Raw genomic sequence first — 26,222 nt, forward strand, 5'->3', positions numbered from 1 at the left:
ACTTGAAAGGTAATACTCTGCTTATCTGCCATTGGTTAGAACTTAGTAATAAGGCCATATCCAGCCACACCAGAGCCTATGAAAAATAATGTTTATTCTGGGTAAGTGAAGTGCAGAGACGCAATGCCTAGCAGGATGTATGGAGTGCTCAGTGTTGGATACCAGATAGAGTTAGACCACTAGGAGTTTGTACCAGTAGTGCTTTTGATACTTTAAATCAAACTGAATAACCATTTTAGAAATTTATTTCATGAAACTCTAACATCTTAGATGATATGTGTATGTGTAGTATGCGTGTGTGTGTGTGTATAACAAGAATATAAACTAAACATAAAAATAGTGTGTTAAGTGGAAATACTTTTAGAAGACATGAATAAATCCAAAATATCTATTTGTTACTTGGACATACACAGATAAGTATAGAAACATTGCCATTTGGTACCACCACTTTCTTCTACTTTTGTTTTCTAATTTTTTGAGTAGTGTTAGCTAGACTTTAGGAAGGTTAGAATCAGCCACATGAAAATTGGAAGTAATTTTATATTAACTACTAGCCAAATAGATCAATATTGTGAATATTATCTTATATTCTCTTCAAGACATTGCCCTTCCTACTATGTGTATAAATTCAGGAATATATGAAAAATTAAAATAAAACTCCATATAAATATGTTTGCTTTAATCTAACAATAATGGAATTTGTCTTGAGACAGAAAAAAATAGTGACAACATGAATGATAGTCTCTGTTTTATTTCCTTTTATTTATTTATTCTTAGTCAACATAGTAGCAATATCCATACATGTATTTTGATCTATAAATAATAAGATATCACTTATAAAGGTATATAGTATATGACATTGCAAAGTTTACTAATGCATATTTGGCTCAATATTTGAATAGCTTCCTAATTCTCTCCGTGTAAAAAGGAACTTAGTGAAAAAGAAGGATTTTATTGATGAAATATAATTTTCTTATCCAATATTTGTGTCTTTGATTGTGACAGTCTTCGAAGTCAAAAGCAAAACATGCTTTTAAGAAGTTTTTCTGTAAAACATTTTTAAAATTAAATGTTTAACTTGAAATGTGGTATCTTACACTACTCTTGCAGCACATACTCTGAATTAATTTCTCTATTTCTCATTTATCCTTCATTCAATGTTGTTGGATTCAACAAACGTTTGAATGTTGTTCATTCAACAAACATTTACTCATTGGCTATGTTATGAGAAGTACTTCACAGGAGATGGAAAATACCCAGACATAGTATGAGAACTTAAAGAACAACAACAACAAAAAAAAACAAAAACCAAGACAAACAAATAAAACCAAAAAAGCCTGACACAAAGGGAAAATTAAATAACACCTATATAAATAATTAGAATGCTGGTCTGCAATAGTAAAACAGGATTAAATAATGCTATGGTGATTTAGAGGAGCAAACAGTTCCATTGAACTATGGTATCCAGACTTGCAAGTGAAGGGTTTGAGATTTTACCCTACTATCATGCTTACGAGTTAGGCTGCCACAGTTCTGTAGATGCTGACAGAACATATGAAACTCAGAAGCAGAGAAAAAAGGCCTTCTTACCCAAATCACAGCAGGTGGCATGAGTTCTCCTCACTGCTTACATCCCATGGGGTAACATGAAGCAGCCCAGGTATATGCTACACACACACTATGGGTCATGGCTTAAGGAACCCTAAGCTTTGGAATCCTCAGTGTTATATTGGGTCTGCTAGCAGACCTCTTCAATCCATGTCCTAAAGGAAGACATTATAATCGAGTCAGAAAACAAATCTGCTTTCTGACCCAAAGGGAGGTTCTAACTTTCTTTCAAGGCTGTTTGCTATACATGTATCCACGGGAAAATATCATCAAACAAAGCTGTCAATGCCACTCATTCAGAAGATGTGTAGAAACACAAGAGACCCAAAGAGAATTGTTCTCCAAAACAGAGAGGTCTTTGTGGAGAAACATTCATTAGTCTAGGCCTCAGATGATAGGTATTACTAAATGAAATTTGGAGAGTAAGGCTCTTAAGGCTAAGAAAGAAGAATGAGCCATGTGAGGGAGTAATGCCTGTATGTACACACATAATATTTTCATGCCTGCCTACATGAAACTTAATATCTATTACACTTATAATATTAATATTTTTAAAAGACTCTATTTGAGAGAGACAGAGCACAAGCAGGGGGAGGGGCAGAGGGACAAGCAGATTCCCGCTGAGCTGGGAACCTGACACAGAGCTCCATCCTAGGACCCTGTGATATGACCTGAGCTGAAGTCAGATGCTTAACTGACTGAGCCACCCAGGTGCCCCACAATATTAATATTTCTAACAGAAAAACATAATATGTAAAAGTTAATGCTTTCTGATTTATGTTATTTATATATTATATTTTAGGGAGAGCCATACTTGGAGATAATTTTAAATGTATATGTATATGTGTGTGTGTATATATATATATATATATATTTATATGTATACATCCTTTAAGCAAATGCAATTTATCATCTCAAACTTTGGGGCTAAGAGAATATCCTAAAGTGGTCAGGTTGATATTGAAATATTGATTTGGGGATCAACCTATTGATAAAACTTGAAACAAATTTAGGCAAAGCCCTCCACAGTCTCTGTGGTTTATGAGTATTTGCATTTTGACTGTAAGCAAGAGTTCCAATTGACACAGATTGAGAAGAGTAAAACTGCTAAACAGATAAATTACCAATTGAAAGAGGAAAAACAACAACTATTTTCTCAACGGAGAAAATAGTAAAAATGGTGAAGGACAAGAAGGTAAAACAAAACTCCGAAGTCAATATCATTAGAAATTGAACAAGAACTAGACAGAACAAGAGAATGATACCAAAATTCTTGACCATTGAATCCAAAATTGGTGGAAACCGTAGGTCCAGCACCAGACATATGCCTGAGAATGCATCTTGCCAGCAATGGGAGTTACGCTTGTAATCACAAGGTTTTAGAACATCCTGAAGGTAATGCAAGCAAACACACAAGGATATATAGATAAGTATTAAATAATTATTTGCTAAACTTGAAAAATGACTCTTGTTCAATATTTGTAACTTTCATCTTTATAAGTACTCCAGAATTCAAACATAAAATGAATTCCCTTATATTTAAATCTGCCTGACAGTATGACGGCTTTAAATAATTCATCATGGTAAAGTTAAGTTGTTTATTTTCAAGGTGACACAAAGAACAGCTTTCTTTATATATCTCACATTGAAAGTAATTCCAAACAATATGGACTTTCCCTTATACTTTATCTTCTTTGACATTTTATGTTTAAGCTAGGCTTGCTCTATGCAAAGCCAGATAAATTCCTACCAAGTAACATATAATGCTACAGATTAGAACTTGGTAGCAATTAAAATTCTAGGGTTTTTGAATATATGGAATATCACATGTCACCCATCACATATGGAGACTGGAATGGTAAATTCATGAAATAAAGTCGACAGAATATTTTTTTTACAAAGACATTTTCAAAGTAACCAAAAGGGCAAAACTTTAAAAGTGCAACAAAAAGCATTCTCTAGACCTCTTTATAGTTCAAAGTTTAAAAGTTAAGAACAAATTGGTAAAAAAAAAAAAAAAAAAAAAAAAAAAAAATCCAGGGAAAGACACACATTTCAAGCAGTAACATTTGGGATAAATGTGAGCATACATTTCTCTGAGGATATTGTTTCCTAGGAGCTCTCTGAAGGAATGCCTGCATTGAAGATCTATAAATGCCTATCTTGGGTGATGTGAGTAACTCAGTGATGTGAATAACTCAGTGTAAGTAAGGAAAATAATTTACAAATAATACTCAGTTATTAAATCATAAATTCAGATAATCAGATTGCTGCACATGCTCAAAGATAATTCAGTTAGAATCCTTATTCATAAATGAAAAATGTGAAGCTCAGAGTAAAAAATAAATGCTTATGAAAATGTGATAGTGTTCTATAAGATGAACATTTGAGGCCATGTCTCTTGACTCATGGTACACTGTTACTAACTCTACTGTGGAGGAGGAAGCAGTTACAAAAGCAAGGGTCCAGTATCTGGAAGCAAAGTTTCACTTAAGTAACTGAGCAGAGGGAAGAGGTCTACATTATACATTATTGCATGTAATGAATTATTTGGAAATTACTTCTTTTTTGGACTGACAGTAATGTTTTTTATCAGAGACAATTCTTTCAAATAACAGATGTCAAATTTGACAATGGAAAGCAGCAAATAAATTTATTGGAAAAATATTGTGCAGCCATCAAAACTGATGAGGGCTAAAGAATCGGGTTTGAGAAGTGGAAACCAAAAGTTAGATAGTAAGAAACAATTTCAGGTACTCACCACTGAAACAGTGTAGTTGGAATGACTCTTAACTCATGCAGCTGCCCCTGGACTCCCCCAGAAGGGTGGGGACTTACATCCACTACATCTGGACCTTGAGAACCTCAGCACCATTGTGAAAAATTTCTCAATTGTCTCTCCATTCATCCATCATTTGTTTCAGGGTGCTGGAACATATAATTAACACGCATATGTAATTGGTATAAATTCTATCTAAAATCTTGTAAGAAGAAAGTACCAGGTCACTAAGTGTTCAGAGGTGGAAGGGCTCTGTTTATCAGACTTCATATATTGGACTGTTCCATGAAAGTTGGGAAGGTGTTTGAGTGCTGCTTAATCAGAAAATGGCAGATGTCTGCAACATATTTCCACTGTGTTAGTCTTAATATTTTAATATAATTTGTGTTTTAATTCTTTCTAACCTATGCAGGGATGGATTTCTGGAAGTAGAGCAGATTTTTATATTTGGAGATCTGTCTTCTCATAGTAAATAAAATTACTTATAAAAGTACAGCAGTAATATTTACATTTGTTCTTTCATTCCACAGAGCCTTATTTATCACTTTATAATTATCATAGTAGAGATTCTAAAGATACATTTGTAGATTAAAATGCATTTATATATTTTTGGAATGCCAGGCAAGATCAATATTATAAAGAACACACTCATTCTACATATCTGTAATGCATTACAAAAACCACTTTCTTCACCTTCACTCATGAATTATGCTTTGTTAAACAACTTAACATGAAGGGCAAAGATGTTAATTTCATTTAAAAATCACACCAAGTGGTGTGAAAGTATTAAGATAGCACCTTCTGTATATTCGTCAATTTGACTTCTAAGAAGAATGACTAAAGTTCCTTTTTCAAAATCCGTAACTTGAAAATTGTCTGTTGATACATAAAAAGTATATAAAATTCAAATAATTAATTAGACTGGAAAGAATATTAAAATCAATTATTCAAGCCACACATTTTGGTAAAATTGAGACTCGAAATTAGATGATTCATATGTTTGTACTATAAGTACATTGTTGGGGAATAAACAAATGAAAGAAAACCTGTTGTTTTCTGACTTTCTTTCCAGTGCTCTCATCATGTTGGAGCTGCAATGGTATTTTTAAAAAAATATGTTAGATTGACTTCTTTCTTTCAGTCCTATGCATTTAAGTTTTCTCCATGTCTTTTCATGATTTGATAGCTCATTTCTTTGTAGTGCTGAATAATATTCCATTGTCTGGCTGTACCAGTTTATTTATCCATTCACCTACTGAAGAACATCTTGGTTGCTTCCAAATTTTGGCAATTATGAACAAAGTTGCTGTAAATATTCACACGCAGGTTTTTGTGGGGACATGTTTTCAACTCTTTTGCCTAAATAGCAAGAAGAACGATTGCTGGTTTTATGATGAGTATGTTTAGTTTTGTAAGAAACCACCAAATTGACTTCCAAAGTATTGCCATTTTGTATTCCCACCACTCATGAATGAGAATTCCTGTTGCTTTTCATCCTCATAAGTATTTGGTATTGTCAGTGTTCCAGATTTTTACCATTCTAATGGGTACGTAGTGGTATCTTATTGTTTTAACTTGCATTTCCCTGATGGCATATGATATGGACTGTCTTTTCATATGCTTATTTGCTATCTGTATATCTTCTATGGTGAGATGTTAAGGTCTTTCACCCATTAAAAAAAGGAAAAATAAATTTAAAAAAATAAAAAATAGTGTTTTTGAGTCATTTTTAATTTCAATCAGTGAAATATTTATCTTGGCTTCCGTAAAATACTGCAAAATTCAAGTTATATTTACCAGATAATTAAAATGAAATCCTAGTTCTAATCAATACAGTTCTTGCACAACTGGTAAAAAAGCGTAACCATTAACCCTAATTTATAGGGAGAGATACTGATAGAGAAAAGCACCATATTCTAAGTCTCATGTGAGATTTTTTTTCATTCCCTACTTGATATAAATATTTTTGTCAATTGTGTGAAAGAATTATCCTATGACGACTTATTTGTATTCAGTTTGTTAAATCTTTATATTATCATGTCATCTACCTTGTAATTCTTTCAGACCTACATTTCAGTTTGTGTTGGTGTACAGGGGTGAATTTTATGAAATGAGAAAGTGATTCATCTAATATTTTTACTAGCTAGAGCAGCCATAATCTTGAAGCCAAATTTTTTTTCTAAATACACATTAAAACACACAGGGGCGCCTGGGTGGCTCCATCAGTTAAGCATCTACCTTCTGCTCAGGTCATGATCCTAGGGTCTGGGATCAAGCCCTGCATCAGGCTCCCCACTCAGCGGGGAGATTGTTTCTCCCTCTCCTTCTGCCTGCCACTCCCCCTGTTTGTGCTCTCTCTCTCTCTGTCAAATAAATAAATAAAATCTTAAAAAATAAATAAATCACATATACAAATACAGCAAAATTTGCTACACAGTTTTAAGTTTTTATAAGCTAATACTTTCAGGGTCAACTTTTTTCCCCTTATCCTCTCTTCTCTTCTAGAAATGTGTCTTAAGTTTTGCTTTATTGTCCAATTGTACTAAAATCTAAGTCCAAGTCCTCAATATTTCTCATTTAAAAATCAAAGCATTCCCTCCTGCTATTTTTGCCACCATTATTTTGTTCCTTTTACCTTTATTTACATAGCTGCTAGAATTATGTGTAATGTCATCCCCAAGCTTGAAATCTGTTTTGCCTATATATGAAGACCACATCCTGAAGTATTATCTGCAGGCCTCTCAAAATCCAGTCAAGCTGTAATTCAGCCAATTGATGCTCTCTCGCTCATATTCAGCTGTACCAATCTGATATCCATGTATGGAGTTATTTTAAATCGCATACATTTTTTTTTCCAGCCATCTTCATTTTGCTGTGTTGTTTTTTTTTTTTCTATTGTACTTACTAAGCAATCCAAGTACCTACTTGATTGACCTATGACAGTTTTCAACCATAAAGTATTTTGAATATTTTGTTGAAGTACAGTGAGTCACATGTAGCATGTAATCCAAGTATAGTATGTGTTGTGAATTTGTATCACATTTAACAAAAAAACAAAATAAACACAAAAGCAAACAAAATTTACACTTACTGTGGAGAGCCTAATAGATCCCATATTCTAAGAGATCATATTACACCTGTGCAGATACTCATGGTCAGTTTCTGAGCATTTCTGGACTCCCAAGGGCTGCATTTCTGTTGTTTCAAAGGATTTTATATATACATACATATATAAATATACAAATATGCATATATATGTATACATGCACAAATATTCAAATACATAAATTCTTTTAAAATACAAATATATATACAAATAAATATATATAAATACTAATATATATATTATATAAATTTGTTTTTAAATATTGAGAACAGTACAGATAGGGAGGTCCTTATAAAAATGTATGCAGTATGCAGGTTTATGCATGACTATGTGTATGCATGTTTGCATGTATTTCCAAAATAATTTGTATATATTCTTTACTTATCAGCATCATACTACAAAATAGCATAGTTTGCCTTCAGAGAAAATAGTTAAAGCTGCCATGTTTTGTAATATATATCATTTTCTCTCTTTCCATTAGGTAGAAAATGGTGGTCGGTGTTCACTTACTGTGAAGATTTGGAATCAGACAACTACAGCTTTGATTCTCCAAGTGTTTCAGGATGTAAATGTAGTCTGACCTTTCCCTGATGGGCAGTTAAATCATGGACACGCTAAACAGTTTGCTTTGGACTGTCCTTTCAAAAGATGCTCTGGCTTCTCTCTTGAATGCGCACTAAGCATTTATAACTGACAAGGAAAAGAAAGGAGACTGTGAACTGGAAAGCTATCTTACAATGAAAATTACGAGCACATCTTGCATCTGTCCAGTCCTAGTGTGTCTGTGTTTTGTGCAGAGGTGTCACGGAACTGCTCACCACGGCTCCATCAAGGTGACCAGGAACCAGACCAAACATATTGAAGGAGAGACCGAAGTCCACCATCGTCCCAAAAGGGGATGGGTTTGGAATCAGTTCTTTGTTTTAGAAGAACATATGGGACCAGATCCTCAGTATGTTGGAAAAGTAAGTTTTTGTTATTTTTTTTTTCTTCTTCTAAGAAATTATGGGATAAGACGACAGTGGAGTTGGGTTGGTTTTGAAAAGACATGGAAAGTAGAATGAAATATGCTATAGAATACTATTATTTCTACTAAAGGATTTAAAATAATGATTGTAAAAAAAACATGAGCTTTACCAGTCACGCACCTCTCCCTAAACATTAGTCCATACATGCTGGACTGAATGTCCTTCACCAGTATATTACTCTTTATATTCCTTTGTATAAAGTGGAAATATTTAACTGAACACACAATTGAATAATTTTGTCCTTATTACCATGAAGGTATACTGAAATTGATCACAAAGTCATTTATTGGTGCATTGATATTTATATTTTTTAATCTATTGCTAATACACATGAAGCAAAAAGAGCACACTTTTTCAAAGACATCTGATTTATTTTTATTAATTGTTACAGGAATTGTATTTGAATTTAAGTCATTTTTTAAAAGCACATGGATATTTTTTCAATTCCCCAAATTAATTTCCATATAAATGCTGATATATATTTTAAATATACATTCAGTATACACAGGATATACAGACTTTATTAACATTCCAAAAGAATGAAGTTGATAAAATAATCAGTAACTTCAGATGAACTTCCCTTTCTCTCGAAAATACAAGACAATTTAATGGCTTATCAAACCCGTTAGGAAACTGTGTGCTCAGTAATAGGGACAGCTTAACCATGTGCCATGTAGGCTCCAGGGTAGAGAATAGAGTGGGAGATGGAGAGACCTTCTGATGAATTACGGATCATTGGAAGCAGCCACTTAGGTTTGTTCAGTACCTCTGGGAGAAACAGTAAGCACAGCAGTAGAATCTCCATGACTGCAGGCTCAGTGAATTCCATCTCCCCGCTTGACTATTTATTTTCACTTTAGCACTGTTAGTACTAAAAAAAAAAAGAAAAAAAGAAAAAAAGAAAAGAAAAGAAAGAAAAGAAAAAAAAATAGTACTCCATCCAAGCCATGGTACTTCCCTCATGTGTAGGCAGTGTAGGAGCACAAGCCATCTGCTTTACCCCTCATCCAACGGGGATGCACTGGGTTGCAGCTGTATTTTCCATAGCCAGCAGGAGCTGCAGAGTCAGAATGTGGTACATAAAAAAAGATCTGAAACAATTCTATCATTTTCTTATATGAACATTAAAATGAGATGAAGCAACTCATCTTCATCATTTCCTTTTTTTTTCTACAAAGTATTCCACAAAGTAAATGGAAAGAAATGTGCTGAAATAAAAATATGTTATACTAAATTACTTTGAAAGTTAATTTGGTTATGAAATTCAAAATACTTTTCTATAATAATTTATTATCCTTGGAAAGGAGAAAAATAAGAAACAAAAAATTTCCCCCCTTTAGGTGTATACCAAAAGGAAAACATATTTTATTATCATAAATATTCTGTTATGTATATTTCTTGTCATTTCAATCTAACTGAAAAAAAATTTGCTGGAAAGGGACAGATTAGACAACTTTCATTTCCTCTTGCATCATCTCATTTGGTAAACGATGAAGCCATAATAGGTAGATCAATTTCAAACATTCTTTCTGGGCTTGAGTGCCAATGAACATATGGTTGAGAGCTTGTTACCCACCAGGAGGGGGTGGAGGTCTGTGAAGCCGTTCATATTTGTGGAGGTTCTGTAGAAATTGGTATCTGTTCTATTGTTTACAGAATCAGCGGACAAATATAAAGGGTCATACCCAAGGATGTGGTTCTCTTATTCACTATCTGACCTGATCCACTCACTTAGTCTTTCTACTCTATTCTAATCTTCCTTTATGAGAAATTCTGACTTGATCATACAGATTTTTTCCACTTACCTATTACTATGTACATACATAAAAACATAACTGATTTTTTAAAGACTACCAAGCTCAATCCATACGTGATTAAAATAATGCTCTTTGCCCCATTATTTTAATTGGTTCAAGAAGTAAATTTATATTTCACACAAATACATTCATAAGGAACCAGCTATGTATTTTCATAGCACTTATAAAAAAATAGAATCATCACAATTACTATGAGCATGAAAAAGAACTGATAATTATCAACTTGGACCTTTTCTGCCACAGAAATGACAGCAGTTTTGTCAGCAGAAATAATTAGTAGTCATGAAATGCAGTTTTTGTATTAAAATAGTATTTTTATAGATGTCTTATGTAAACATATTTTAAATTATCCTTGAGCTCTTGATTATAATTTTGTATATCTGCAGTTATATTTCACATTATAAAACAACTTTAATTGGGCTTTTGATTAGGGCTCAAACCCTAAGTATTTTGATATATACCAACTTCTCATATATTTCTTATAAGTTTTTTAGTGTTTTCTAGTCAATGATTGGATTATTATGAAGGCATTTATTTTGTTGACAGTAGTCAATATATATTGTTCACTACTAAGACTTTTATACGTGGCTAAGACCATGATCATAGAGCTATTTCTAATGTAAACAGTAGAATTATACATATTCATGCATAACATATATGCACCATTCTACATACTTATAATTATAAATATATATATATGTATAATTGATAATCCATATTTTTTCCTGATGGTATTGACCATGAAAGATCAAATACCAAAACTAGCATGGATATATATCATGAATTTGATCTCATGGGACTATTAAAGACCTTTTTATGTATCTTACGGACTTGAAGTTTTTTAAATAATTGAAGGATTAGGGTAGGGAAAATATAATAACACACTGGTTAGAAAGTAAGTCCTTTCCTCCTAGAACAAATTATATAGTAATGTCATCATAATTTTATAACAGAAGTGTTTTTTCTTTTCCAAAAATCATGTAAAAATTTGATTTTTACATGAACAGTGCTGAATGAATCCCATTATAACTGAGGATATAATTTTATATAAGTTATCACACAAATTCTAAAATTTATGCCATCCACAAACACCTATTATTGGAATAGACTCATTGTCTTCAGGAGATACCAATGATTAGTAAGCAAAGAGCTAGGTTTGAGTTATAGCTTCTCTGCTTATTATCTGTCTTATAGCTGGCAAGTCTCTTTCATTCCCTGTATTTCTGTTTCCTTAAAGGTAAAACTGGGAAATACTGTTTGGTATTTCTGATACTAATTCAACTACAAAGTTTAGTTTATGGTTTAGATCATGGGTCTGTTAAACTATAGTCTGTGTGCCAAATTCAGCCTGTGCACATTTTATATTGTCAACATACTAAACAAGTTTTGGGTTGTTTGTTTTCATTTTTAATCTTGAATTTTTTTAAAAAAAATGTGTGACATATGGGAATTATATGATATTCAAATATCAGTTTCCACGACTAATGTGTTTTTTTAAATACAGCCACACTGCATATATGTATTGTATGTGGCTATTTTCAAGCTACAATGGTAGAATGAAGAGGTGGACAAAGAAAGTAAGGTACCCAAAGTCTAAAATATTTACTAATGGCATTTGCAGGAAATGTTTGTGAACTTCTAGCTAAGATGTCTACGTCACCTAGTATATTGTGAATACTTTAGAAGCAAGTTCTAGGACTGCTTCATCATTTTTTTCTTTAAATTTTTATTGTTATGTTAATCACCATACATTACATCATTAGTTTTTGATGTAGTGTTCCATGATTCACTGTTTGTACATAACACCCAGTGCTCCATGCAGAACGTGCCCTCTTTAATACCCATCACCGGGCTAACACATCCCCCCCCACCCCTCCCCTCTAGAACCCTCAGTTTGTTTTTCAGTAGGACTGCTTCATCTTAACACATACAGTATCTATCTCAGTGCCTGTTGTAATGATCAAATGGTAATTCACTGAAAGTGCTCCCTGAGTATAAACTTTTGTAGCCATGTTAATGGTTGTGATAATTATTTGAAATTATTGAAAAAAAAACTCACTAATAATTGCTTTTATGATAGAGAGAATTTTTGAAAAATTTGAAATTTTCAAATGGTAAAATTTTTGACTTCATCATTTTCACTGGAGTACCATTCACCCATAGATGTTTTAATGAATGTTTATTAACTCTGATGTTTTAATTTTTATTGTTGTTGTTTTGTTGCTATTTCATGCAATTATATAATGAGTGTTCTACACACATTTAACATACACATAGGTATGTCTGTGGGAGAAACTTCCAAAGGTGAGATTCTGATTCAGATAAATAAATCTTTAATTTTGGTAGATATTACTAGATTCCCTTCGGTAGGTACTGTAGTATTTTGCACTTCTCTCCCTGACGTAGAAAAGTGACTATTTCTCTACAGCAGTGCCAATAATGGTATTCTAAAACTTGGAATTTTGCAAATATAATAGGTGAAAAATAGCATCTTTGTGTACTTTTAATGTATGTTTCTCTTATTATGAGTAAAATTGACCGTTTCACATTTGAAGGGCACAGTTTTTTTTACTAACTGTTCATGTCCCTTGATATTATATTCTTTTGCTAGACTCTTTAACTTATCAATACTAATAGTTCTTTATGTAATAGGTACAATAATTTCTTGCCAATGATATAAGTTATCAATAGTTTTTTCACAGTTGCCATTTGTCTTTGGACTTTGTTTATAATTTCTGATTTATAAAAATTTACTATTTTAACATAGTAATTCCTGGCTTTTTTTTGTTCTTTATTTTTCCCCCAATATTTTCTTTGTTGACATATAATTACAATATAGAGTTATATTAGTTTCAGTTATACAGTATAATGATTCAGTAGTTCTATGCATTAGTCAGTGCTCATCATGACAACAGTACTCTTAATACTCTTTATTTTACACATCCTGTCACCCACCTCTCCTCTGGCAACTACCAGTTTGTGTTCTGTATTTATGAGTCACTGCTTCATTTGTTCATTGATCTCTTTTTTCTTTGTTTTGTTTTTTAAATTTCATATATGAGTGAAATCATATGATATTTGTCTTCCTCTGTTTTACTTATTTCACTTACATTATACTGTCTAGGTCCACCCATGTTGTTGCACATGGCAAGATCTCATTCTTTTTTATGATTGGGTGATATTCCTTCATATACGTATACCACATCTTCCTTACCCATTTATCCATCAACCACTGAATTTCTTCCCTATCCTTGCTATTGTAAATAATGCTGAATAAACACAGGGGTGCATGAATCTCTTTGAATTAGTGTTTTTGTTTTCTTTGGGTAAATACACACTAGTGTAATTACTGGATCATATGGTAATTCTATTTTTTTTTTGGTAATTCTATTTTTAAATTTTTAGGAAACTCCATACACTTTTCCACAGTGACTGCACTAGTTTATATCCCCACCAACAGTGCAGGAGGGCTCCTTTTTCTCCAAATCTTTGCCAACACTTGCTATTACTTTTCTTTTTGATTCCAGCCACTCTGACGGAGGTAAGGCAATATTTCATTTCATTTGTCAGAATGGCTAGAATAAAAAAGACAAGAAAGTCCTAGCATTCTTTGACTAAACCATAGTTATTTAAAGATTTTATTTATTTATTTGAGAGAGAGAGAGAGTGAGAGAGAGAGCATGAGCGGGGGATAGGGGCAGAGGGAGAGGGAGAAGCCAACTCCCCAGTGAACAAGGAACCCAACATGAGACTCCATCCCAGAACCCCCGGATCATGATCTGAGCCAAAGGCAGATGCTCAACTGACTGAGCCACCCAGGTGCCCCTTGACTAAACCATATTGTATTTGACTTGGAGTCTTCTGAAATTTGAGGTTATTGGTGTTCAGAATTAGTGACAGTAGATAAAAATACATTCATTAGGCCTTAACATATACAGCTTATGGTGTGAGAGTGGAAATGTTTATGTTAGAGACCAGAAATTATAACTTAGAATACAGTTGAATTTCCGTTTTTTAGCCACTCGTATTGGCTGTTTTATGTCTGTGTCTCATGTTTCCTGATAGATTGTACCCTAGATGTGCAGGTTGTAATTGCAAAGTGTATCGACTCTAACTAGTTTATGTTAGAAATGTTTAAACATATGTAATTGGTAGAATTTACCTAAAAATATACATTGCAAATAATGTCTGTTAATGCACAACTGCTGGCAATGGGCTTCATATATTTCCAGTGGTAACTCCTTATGATTAGCTATTTGCTTTGCTCCATAAGTATGTATTATTTTCATTTGAATAATATAATAGAAGATTACTTCTTTAACCAGCCAGGCATTCTTATACAAAAAATAAAGAAAACTCTGTTTTTCTAGGGTATCTGTAAGTGGATGTTTTTTACATTGCATTATTTGATAATTAAGGAGAATGGAATAAAAATCATAGATGAGAGGTCAGAGACTAAAAGGTGTGTTTCTACTTAGTACATTTTAAGCTAAGATATTTAGTCTATTTACAACTTTATGTTTAGGTGTAGGGCTCTATTGACATTAAACATACATTTGATAATAAAAACTGAAAATTTTTCAGAATAAGCAAATGAATTATATTTTCCAACTTCACTTTCTTACATTTATGGTGTATCTGCTCTGTTTATAACAATTAGATTTTTTCTAGATATAAACCATGACTTGTAGAAGCTGTTGCTTACATCTATTAAGAGTTTAGTTACTAAAATTCTACCACTCTCTCCCTATCTGCATCCTATCCTGAATCGATGAGTATAGACTATACACAATTATTCTTAAATTGCTTTATTAAAAACAACAAACATGTAGAAGATAAGCAAGGGATTTTAGTAAAATAAAGGAGCTAAGAAATCATCTTGTCAAATCAATCAAGTAGTAGAAAGCAACAATGCTCAAAACAGGTAAGTGACCTCTTCTTGTTCAGCGGATTAGTTATGGCAGTGCCAAAGAAGGAATTGTAACGTATCTGATTCTTTAATGAGAATCAGTTTCTAATAAACAGTGCATGAAATTCTTCTCTCATCATCACTATTACTGCCATTATTCCATACTTTTTTCTTTCTTTAAAAGAGAACTTTCAAATCTCTTTTAATATGAAGTGCTGTAGTTTCAAATTAAATAAATGATTTTGAGGTTAAAGAGAGAATAAATCATGTAGAAAGGATAGGGAAGGTTCAAGCTTTTCAGACAAGAATGTATGATATCTCTAATATCATTATGAGCTCTGAATTAAAAATTGAGCATGCAGCAGGGAAAGGTCTCACTTATCATCTAATATTGTCAAAATGATAATTTTATGAACATTTTTATCATAACTTCCTTGAAATAGAAAACTTCATATATCAAAACATGACATTTGAATTTTATATAGATGACAATGTGATGACATGATGTCATGTGAAATTAATTATGACACACAGTTCTATATGGAAATGGAACTTTTCAAGTATTTATTGTGGAAATTTAACTATTTAGATCCACTTCTACAAGAAATTGGATGCTTAAAAGGGTATTTTGATTTGGTGTATATTTCATTTAATTTGTAGAGATTTAGAATCTTTTTTAAAAGAAATCAGATTTCATTAAGGTTAATTACATTTTTAGAGAATATGTGATATTTTATTATTTAAATATAACTTAAAATGTTTAAGTTAATTAATGCATTTCTTAATGCTACACTGACAATTTTTAAAGGTCATAATACATATGCCATGGCCATGACATTTATATTTATTCACATTGTGAACTTTATATTACTATATAAACATATCCATCTCTGTCTGTGTGTGTGTGTGTGTGTGTGTGTGTGTGGTGCTAACCCAGAAGTGACTTTCATCCCTGGGAGCTTTGGTAATGTCTAGAAACAAATTTTGCCAGGGCTAAATTGTCTATTAGTTATAGTTGTCATCATCAATAGGGTTCATGATACTTAAAGGGCCCAGAAAATGTTTTAATGCATTTTCAAATCAGAATAAAATATGAAAATATATATTATTCAGCCTGTATTATATTAGTCTTTATATCAATACAATTATAAACAGATTTTAACATTTTAATTGAAAATGGGACCCAAAAGGAAAAATGGTCAGCCCTCCATGGAAGTTCTAATGTGAATCTGATTTTGGGTTCAGTGTACTTCTTTCTGAAATATAACTGTGTCCTATTTCTTTTTAATTCATATACTTGATTTTTAAAATTTTAATTCCAGTGTAGTTAACATACAGTGTATGTTAGTATATAATATAGTGATTCAAGTATATAATAGAGTGATTCAAGTATATAATATAGTGATGCAACAGTTCCACACGTTACCCAGTGCTCATCATGACAGGTGTACTCTTTCATCCCTATCATCTATTTCACCCAACCCACCATCCACCTCCTCCACCAAGAAGAGGTCACTTAATTGTTTTGAGCATCATTGTTTCCTATTACTTGAAAAAATTAGCAAGTGATTTGTTAGCTCCTTTATTTTACTAAAATTCCTTGCTTATCTTCTATGTGTTTGTTGCTTTTAATAAAGCAACCATCAGTTTATTCTCTATAGTTAAGAGTCTATTTCTTGGTTTGTCTCTAGCTTTCTCTCTTTATTTTCCTATAATCCTTTGTTTTGTTTCTTAAATTCCACATATGAATGAAATCATATGGTATTTGTCTTTCTCTGACTAATTTATTTCACTTAGCATAATACTCTCTAGCTTCATCCAAGTCTTTGCAAAAGGCAAGATTTCATTCTTTTTTATGGCTGAGAAAAAAACATATGTATATAGATAGATATGTATATAGATAGATAGATACATACATACATACATAGGTATAGATACATACCACTTCTTCTTTATCCATTCATCAGTCAGTGGACACTTGGGCTCCTTCCTTTATTTGCCTATTGTAAATAACTCTGCTATAAACATCAGGGTGCATGTATCCCTTTGAAATAGTGTTTTTGCATTCTTTGGGTAAATACTCAGTAGTGTGATTACCAGATCATAGGGTAGTTCTATTTTAACTTTTTAGGCAGCTTCATATTATTTTCCATAGTGGCTGCACCAGTTTGCATTGACACCAATAGTACAGAGTCTTCCTTTTTCTCCACATCTTAGGGAACACTTGTTTCTTGTGTTTTTGATTTTAGCCATTCTGACTTGTGTAAGGTGATATCTTATAGTTTTGATTTGCATTTCCCTGATGATGAGGATTTTGAGCATTTTTTTCATGTGCCTGTTGGCCATCTGTATTTTCTTCTTTGGAGAAATGTCTGTTCATGTCTTCTGCCCATTTTTAATTGGATTATTTGTTTTTAGGGTGTTGAGTTATATAAGTTCTTTATATATTTTGGATACCAACCCTTTATTGGATATGTCATTTACAAATATCTTCTCCCATTCAGTAGGTTGCCTTTTAGTTTTGTTGATTGTTTCCTTTGGTGTGCAGAGCTTTGTATTTTGATATAGTCCAAATAGTTTATTTTTACTTTTACTTCCCTTGCCTGAGAAGACATATCTAGAAAAATTTTGCTATCAGGGTGCCTGGGTGGCTCAGTCAGTTAAGCATCTCTCTCTTGATTTCGGCTCAGGTTATGATCTCAGGGTCATTAGATAGAGCCCCACATTGGGCTCTGTGCTGGACCTGAAACCTGCTTAAAATTCTCTCTCTCTCTCTCCCACTCATCCCCACCTCCCACTCACTCTCTCTCGGAAAGAAAGAAAGAGAGAAAGAAAGAGAGAAAGAAAGAGAGAAAGAGAGAAAGAGAGAGAGAGAGAGAGAGAGAGAGAGAGAAAGAAAGAAAGAAAGAAAGAAAGAAAGAAAGAAAGAAAGAAAGAAAGAAAGAAACAAAGAAAAAGAAAGAAAGAAGGAAAGAAAAAAAGAAAAGAAAGTAAGAAAGAAAAGAGAAAAAGAAAAATGTTGCTATGGCAGATTACAGAGAAATTACTGCCTGTGCTCTCTTCTACGATTTTTTTGGTTAACCGACATACTTTATAGAGTTTAAAGTTGATACCTTTACCGTAATCCTAAACAATAAAAATACTTTAGGATATTTAAACACTCTTTGCTTTCCACTTTTCATATTATATTTGTCTAATATCTTTTTCCTCATTAAAAAGTACTTTCTAGATTTTTCATGATTAAAATTATTTAAACATTAGATTTTGCTTGGATTTATTCAGATTTACCAATATCTATGTTTTCAATTGCTTCTATTCTTCTTCCTTCTGGTTTGATTTTTTTATTGCTTACATACAATCATTTATTTATTTTCTATTTAGCATGTGAGCAGTAAAAGCTTTTTTTTTTTTTACACTGATTATTGTTTTGTGTGTATGGAATTCTATGATAAGTTTTCCCATTATTGTTTTCTTAAAGATATATTGTATGGTGAATTCTATTTTTTATGAGAAATCTGTTATGATTTCATTTTTAATTTTCTCTTTTGCTTGGGTTGATTTCAGGATTATCACTCTTTTCTTTGTGGCCTATAGATGCACTAACATGTCTAGACTTTGATTATTTTTCTTTATCTGGCTTTCTATTTCTTTCAGTACAATATTAAGTAAGTAGCGTTGCCATTGCACAGTACTCTAAACTGAGTGGTTTATAACAGAAACTTATTGTCTCACCATCCTAGATGCTAGAAATCTGAAATCAAGATGTTCGCAGGGTTGATTCCTCTTGTAGTTTCTGAGGGAAGACTTTTTTAAGGCCATTCTCCTTGGCTTGTAGACAGCTATCTTCATGTTCACATGGTATTTTTCATGTATATGCATCTCTGTGTCCAAATTTCCCCTTTTCAAATGAACATCAGTCAGATTAGAGTCCACTTAATGAACTCATTTTACTTAATTAGCTCTGTAAAAACCCTTTCTCTAAAAGTACTGAGGATTAGACCTTCAACATACAAATTTTGCTGGTACAAAATTCAACCCACAGCAGTGTAGAATCAGTACTTGTATAATTATTGAGATTTTTATACTTAATTATAGAACTGTAGTATATGTTGTTTCTTGGCATTTTTGATTTCCTCATTTATTGATTCATTCTAAATATTTTTATTTGATATAATTTCTGTCAAATTTATTTCTAGCATACAAATCCTCTAAGTTGAATATTTATTATGTTCTTTGACTTACACAAGGGTATTAATTTGAATATATTTTTAAAATTTCTAATTGTATTTGGTTCCATTTTTCCTTTTTGTGTAATGACCTGTCCTTTCATTTTTACTTCTGTTTCTTCTCATAGGATTTTAGTTATTGAAAACCACTAATTAACAATCTTGTTCAAATTTTCTAATTTATGTTTGTGCTTGATGAATTTGCATAAATCTTTTGTTTATTCACTGTCTGTCATGGAGATTTGATCCCAATATGCCTTTTAAAATTTTACATTCATTTGTCCTCAATAGTATACATAAGTAGGAATGGGGATTTTGGTTGGATTCCTCCAAAATATAGCTTAAGAAATATCAATGGAAAGTCACTTATCTTTTTGTCTGCTGGCAACCAGTTGGTTTTATAAATCTGAATGGATATTAATTTTTAAATTTTAACTGTAATTTCTTGTCCATACATTCAGTGGAAATAGCAACAACAGTAACACCAATAAACACACAAGAAAATAAAACATAGTTTTCATCTGGGCTGCAACTTTTGGTTTCAGTTTATTGCAGAACTCTTATTAGAATCAAGAACTTCTACTAGACCATTAACTTCCTTGTACTTTCTGAAGCTGGTGGGTAAATTGTCTAATTTTCATTTCATGTAGTTGTTTTTAAGTAGTCTTGTTTTTCTCAGATACCTTCATTCTTAAAGTTCTATACCTTGAGGAGACTGAAAGTTGTGATTTCTAATATTTAGGAGATGCAATAATTAAATTCTTGGTACCCAAAGCTTTCATACAGTTTAATATCCCCCAGAGGGATGAGGCTGGCTGCCAGCTGGAAATGATCGCCCTGGTACTAAGTTTCCTCTCCTTTCCTTTTCTCCTGGCAATTATCTTTCACTGTTTTTGTTTTTATTTTTTTTAAGATTTATTTATTTATTTATTTGAGAGAGAGAGAGAGAGAGACAGAGCTAGAGAGGGAACACAAGCAGGGGGAGAGGAAGAGGGAGAAGCAGGCTTCCCCCTGAGCAGGGAGCCCAACCTGGGGCTTAATCACAGGACCATGGGATCATGACCTGAGCCAAAGGCACACGCTTAATGACTGAGCCACCCAGGCACCCCTCTTTCACTGTTTTTAGCTCACTCATATAATACTTCAACTTTTAATTTCTATACATCATTTTGACCATTTATAGTAAAATACATGTCTTTTTTGGTTTTGCCATTTTATTGGTCATATCTTGCCTCAAGTTTTTCTTTATACAGAAACAGTATTTGGATTAGGTAATCTTCTTAATATCTGTTCTGGATATAAATAATAGTATTAGGGGCACCTGGGTGGCTCAGAAGGTTGAGCATCTGCCTTCAGCTCGGGTCATGATCCCATGGTCCTGGGATTGAGCCCTGCATTGGGCTCCTGGCTCAGAGGGGAGCCTGCTTCTCCCTCTACCTCTGCCTCTCCCCCGGCTCATGCTCTCTCTCTCTCTCTATCTCTGTGTCTCAAATGAATAAATAAATCTTAAAAAAAGAAATAATAGTATTAGTTTTACCATGCTTCAATATTTTCATGCAAAAGTAGATATTAATCCAAATATTTCTAAAATATCATAGAGTAGAAATATATATTCCAAAAACCTTATTGCACTTCTTAACTAAAGTCTGATTTAGTTCAACATGTGTTTTCTCTAAGGAAATGAATAATTTTCAACATAGGTATTAGGATATTCTCAGGATATCTGTTTCATTATTTTATTGGTTTTTATTCAATGGATTTTGAACACTGCATTGCACTGGGTCTCACATAACAAAGGTATTTAATTTGAAAATTGAGCCACAGGGTCTTCAGATGCATCCAGGCTTTTACTTTTGTTTTTAAAAGTCATAAAGAAAATATCAAGCATTCATTTTAAGAATTAGAATGAAATGCAATCAACTCATTTCCTGTAGGATATTTATTTTTCCTATATAAGATTTGTCACTGTATTCATAGAAATTTAAACAATATGTGGTATGAAATCATTTTCTACACTAAAAATATTACAAAATATTAAAAAAACTAAACTATACTAACTTAATCATGGCCTTCGGTTTGCATCATTTAGAAGTAACTATAGCTTGACTATAGGTGAGTTTAATAAAAATTGAAGACTGCTTAAGCTGTATTCATTCATTTAAAATTTATTGAGTCCTTTCTCAGCTCTGGTCACTCTCCTAGGTATTGTTTATATGATTATGAACAAAGGAGATTTATTAGAGGACATTGACATTAAACCAACATTCACACAAATACATATTTAATTATGAACCATGATAAGGATTACCGGAAACAATGTGCTTGCTATGTAGTGTGAAACCTAGACTGGTGATTGACAGGAGAACTCTCTGAGGAAAGAACAGTCAGGCTGATATCTAAAAGTGAATAGGACCTAGTCAGTCCAAATTGGTGGTATGCTCATGACTATTGGGAATGGAGGCAAGTCCATGGTGAAGGAATAACACATGTAAAGATCCTGGCATGGAAAGGACTCTTTGGATTTGAAGTTCAAAGATCCAGGTGCCTATAACTCATATTTAGAGAAATAGGGAGACATTGTTGACTTTTCAGAAGAAAATTACATGGCATCATTGTATTTGTTATTAGGCAATCACTTTGCTCTATGAACAACTGAATTGTAGGGAGGAAGCTCAGGATAATCAAAAGTAGTTTAACTCCTATAAAGGAGCTAATATAGAAACAGATAGTAATAGAGTGTAGTTTGCTTACTTACATTTCAATAATCGTTCAAGGGCTAATGTATTCATGGACTATATAATGCATTATGGACTCAGGAGAAGTCTTGAGACATATATATAAGTAACAGTGGTGGAAGTCACATTGGATAGGTAGCCTTGATTTTTCTACCTATATAATTGTTTAACCTTGGTAAAGCCAAACTTTCAAATGGAGTTTTATTATGCACATTAATAAGGCAGATGAATGAAATGATTGCAGGGATTCTATTCACTTCAAAAGCCACTGCCTCAGCATGAGTTCAATGGTTTTTAAAAAACTACAGTATGCCATAGCACATACCCTCCCCAATGTCCATCACCCAGCCACCCCATCCCTCCCAACCCCCACCACTCCAGCAACCCTCAGTTTGTTTCCTGAGATTAAGAATTCCTCATATCAGTGAGATCATATGATACATGACTTTTTTGATTGACTTATTTCACTCAGCATAATACCCTCCAGTTCCACCCACGTCGTTGCAAATGGCAAGATTTCATTCCTTTTGATGGTTGGGTCTTATACGCAAACAATGAAACATGGAACACTACATCAAAAACTAATGATGTATGGTGATTAACATAACATAATAATAAAAAAAACTACAGTATGCCATACACTGTACTAGATGTGGAAGTTATACTAATGAAATACACAGTCCCAGTCATTAACGAGGAGGAAGCAAATTCAAGGACAGATGATTGAATCACATTGCTAATGGTACAATAACTGCTAAGCACAGGGGTTGCTGGTACAAGAGGAGGTGTGGCATACCTGACTTAGATTCTCAGAAGATAAAGAGCTTGAACTAATATTTTGCTATTGATAGAAAATGAGACAGGAGGAAACATTTTGAGGTGACATGTTTATGGCATAGATTGTGGTGATGCATACTTATCCCCAGACTCATCAAGTTGTATACATTAAATATGTACAACTTTTTGTATGTCAATTATACCTCAAGGAAGTGGTTTAAAAAAAACAGAACCATAGGGGCACCTGGGTGGCTCCGTTGGTTAAGCATCTGATTCTTGATTTCGGCTCAGGCTCAGGTGATGATCTCAGGGTCCTGGGATTGAGCCCACGCTCAGTGGGAAGTTTGCTGGAGGATTCTGTCTCTCCCTCTCCCTCTCCCCCGCCCCTGTTCCCATTCTCTCTAAAATAAATAAATAAATCTTAAAAAAAGATAACCATAAAACATTTTTTAAATTGAGAAAAACTGCATTTTTTACTTTTTTAACCTATGAGGTTATTTTCTCCTTAATAGTTTTAGTTGTGTCTAGGCGGCTGACCCATATTGAAGAGGATTGAGCAGTCATACAGGAAGAAGGTTATAATTTAATGTGAACCTATGGATTATTTACTTACCTTTACTTGTAGTACCTATTCCTGCCTTTCAGCCCTTTTATCAGTTACTCTCCAACAATTAATTGTCTAGAGCATGTAAAAATTTACATATTCCTCAGCATGCTGCTAATCCTGAACTCATCTGCTTTTAGTGATTGACACAGTGTTTGTATTGGTTAGTAATTTCCTGCTGGTTGTTGAAGGAAACCATGTGAAACTAGTTTAACAATGGGAAATAATTTACTAGTTTGCATATCTGAAGAGTAGAACGGGCTTCAGGCGCAGGCAGAATCAGAAATACAAATGATGTGATTAGGATTCTAACCAATTCCCTAAAGCTGCAAACTCATAAATTTTGTGAAGTCCAAGACCCAAGATTTGCAGGGAACAGTTCAGTTTCTTTGCTCTGTTATAAAAAGGATTTCCTTGCTTGCAGCTAGATAGAGAGAGATTTTAAGTGCCCAAATATTTTTCAATCCCATGTTTTAGGGGTCTATCTTTTAACACCTCCCATTTCTAGGAACAAGTTTCTCTATCAATCAGAGTCCTTTGGTTGAAAAAATCTACACTGGTTAACAAAACAAAATAAAATATAAAATATAAAATAAGATCAATTCCTTTTATGGAAAAGATATACATCCTTTCTTTGAGCTTTATTGGACTATTCAAGCACGGCGCTGGACTGATGAGTCAACCTCTGCCAAATAACTTAAGTCTCAGTTTCTGATTTAACCATTTAAAAGGTTGAATTAGGGGCGCCTGTGTGGCTTCTTTGGTTAAGTGTCAGCCTTTGGCTCAGATCATGATCCTGGGGTCCTGGCATCAAGCCCCTCATCCAGCCAGCTTCTCCCTCTCCCTCTGCGGCTCCCCCTGCTTGGGCTATCTCTCTTGTCAAATGGATAAATAAAATCTTTTTTAAATAAATAAATAAAAAGGATGAATTACCATGTGTTCAGACAAATTCTGTCCAATAGAACTTTCTGCAATTTTGATCATGTTTTATATCTGTTCTGTCCATTATGGCAGCTACTAGCCATATGTGGCTATCAGACATTTTAAATGTGGCTACTGAAGGGATACCAGGGTGGCTCAGTTGGTTAAGCAGTGGACTCTTGATTGTAGCTCAGGTCATGATCTCAGGGTCCTGGGATCAAGCCCAGTGTGGGGCTCTGCACTCCGCAGGGAGTTTGCTTCAGGATTCTCCCTCTCCCCATGTCCCTTCCCACCCCCCCACTTGTGTGCACAAGTGTGCGCACTCTCTCTCTCAAATAAATAAATAAATCTTTAAAAAATGTGGCTAGTGCAATTAAGGGACTAATTATTTACATTTTATTCATTTAAATTTAAATAGCTTCTTGTACCTATTGGCTACAATATTGAATAGTACAGGTTTAGACTAATCAGAAAGGAAACCTAACCTCATATGCAAATAATATACATACAAAAGTATGAATCTATGAAAGTCACATAAAATTATGGGCATAGAGAATGAAATTAAACACAATGGATCTAATAGCCCGACTCTAATGTGTAAAAAAGTTATGAAGACTGGAAGGGTCAAGCCTGATTTTCTTTTCCTTGGTTTCAAGTAGCATACATTGTTATTGTTCAATTTATTTGTATTTATGGGGTTGTAGGTGGTGCTTGCACACAGAGGCGTGATTTAATAAATCACCTTCTTGACTGCAACAGAATCTTACTCTGAGTAATTTAAAGATAAAAGTAACTTTCCCAAAGGATATTGAATAGATCACAAGAATTGGCAGGAAGGCCAGTGAGTCAGTGTTGAATTAAAGCAGGAACCAAGGGTAAATGCAGCCAGGCTGATACCCAGAAACAACTAAGTCAGAACTTTGCCACTGATATTTCTACACCTAGATTAGCATTGCTATTATCTCTGTGTTCTTTTGTATTTTTTTAAGACTTTATTTATTTATTTGAGAGAAAGTGTGAGAGAGAGAGGGAGCATGAGCAGGGGAGACGGGCAGAGGGAGAAGCCGACTCCACTGAGCAGGGAGCCAGATGCAAGACTCAATCTCAAAACCATGGAATCATGACCAGAGCCAAAGGTAGATGCTTAACCAACTGAGACACCCAGGTGCCCTGTCCCTGTGTTCTTGATAACACAATCACAAATAACGTCTGATCTGCCCCTTGGTCTTTTTGTCACTTGAAGTTTTAAAGCTCCAGATAAGAGCATATGTTAGCTCACTCTAAGTCTTGCGCCAGTAGTCTGGCTGGCCCAAGTAGAGAGATACAGTCTGGCTCCTGCAATTTCCATAACTGAAACAGGATTCTGTCTTCTACAAAAGTCTCACAATGGGGTGTTGATTCTTCAAAAATAAAAAGGGGGTCCATAAAACACACACTTGCCCAGCATATAGTTTTATATAATTCCCAACTGTATAGGAAAATTTAATATATTTGACTTTTGTTTTACTTCATTATTTTATGCATTGTGTCTCCAAGATAAATATGATTTATCCTATTAAAAAAAAAACTCAGAATAGAGTTCACTATCTTTGCTTTTTGAACTCACTTCAATGATGTCCACTGACTTTTTTTGAAGAAAGGGATTTTATTCATATATACGTGTGTGTGTGTGTTCGTGTGTGTAATATACCTATATACATGCTAAAAGTAAT

The 26,222-nt window shown here is 33.4% G+C and overlaps 1 protein-coding gene across 5 annotated transcripts in view; it reads left to right on the top strand.

Moving 5' to 3' along the window:
• Nucleotides 1-26,222, top strand: part of CDH18 (cadherin 18) — a 608,955-nt gene that overhangs the window by 266,008 nt on the left and 316,725 nt on the right. For all 5 annotated transcript variants that reach the window (XM_027607141.2, XM_027607140.2, XM_027607139.2 and 2 more), the window contains one exon: nucleotides 7,975-8,458. In XM_027607141.2, coding sequence (XP_027462942.1) covers nucleotides 8,231-8,458 — 228 coding nt within the window. In that variant the 5' untranslated portion in view covers nucleotides 7,975-8,230. The remainder of the gene's footprint in view (nucleotides 1-7,974; nucleotides 8,459-26,222) is intronic.

Source organism: Zalophus californianus, chromosome 5 (genome assembly GCF_009762305.2).
Source record: "Zalophus californianus isolate mZalCal1 chromosome 5, mZalCal1.pri.v2, whole genome shotgun sequence".
NCBI classification, from domain to species: Eukaryota; Metazoa; Chordata; class Mammalia; order Carnivora; family Otariidae; genus Zalophus; species Zalophus californianus.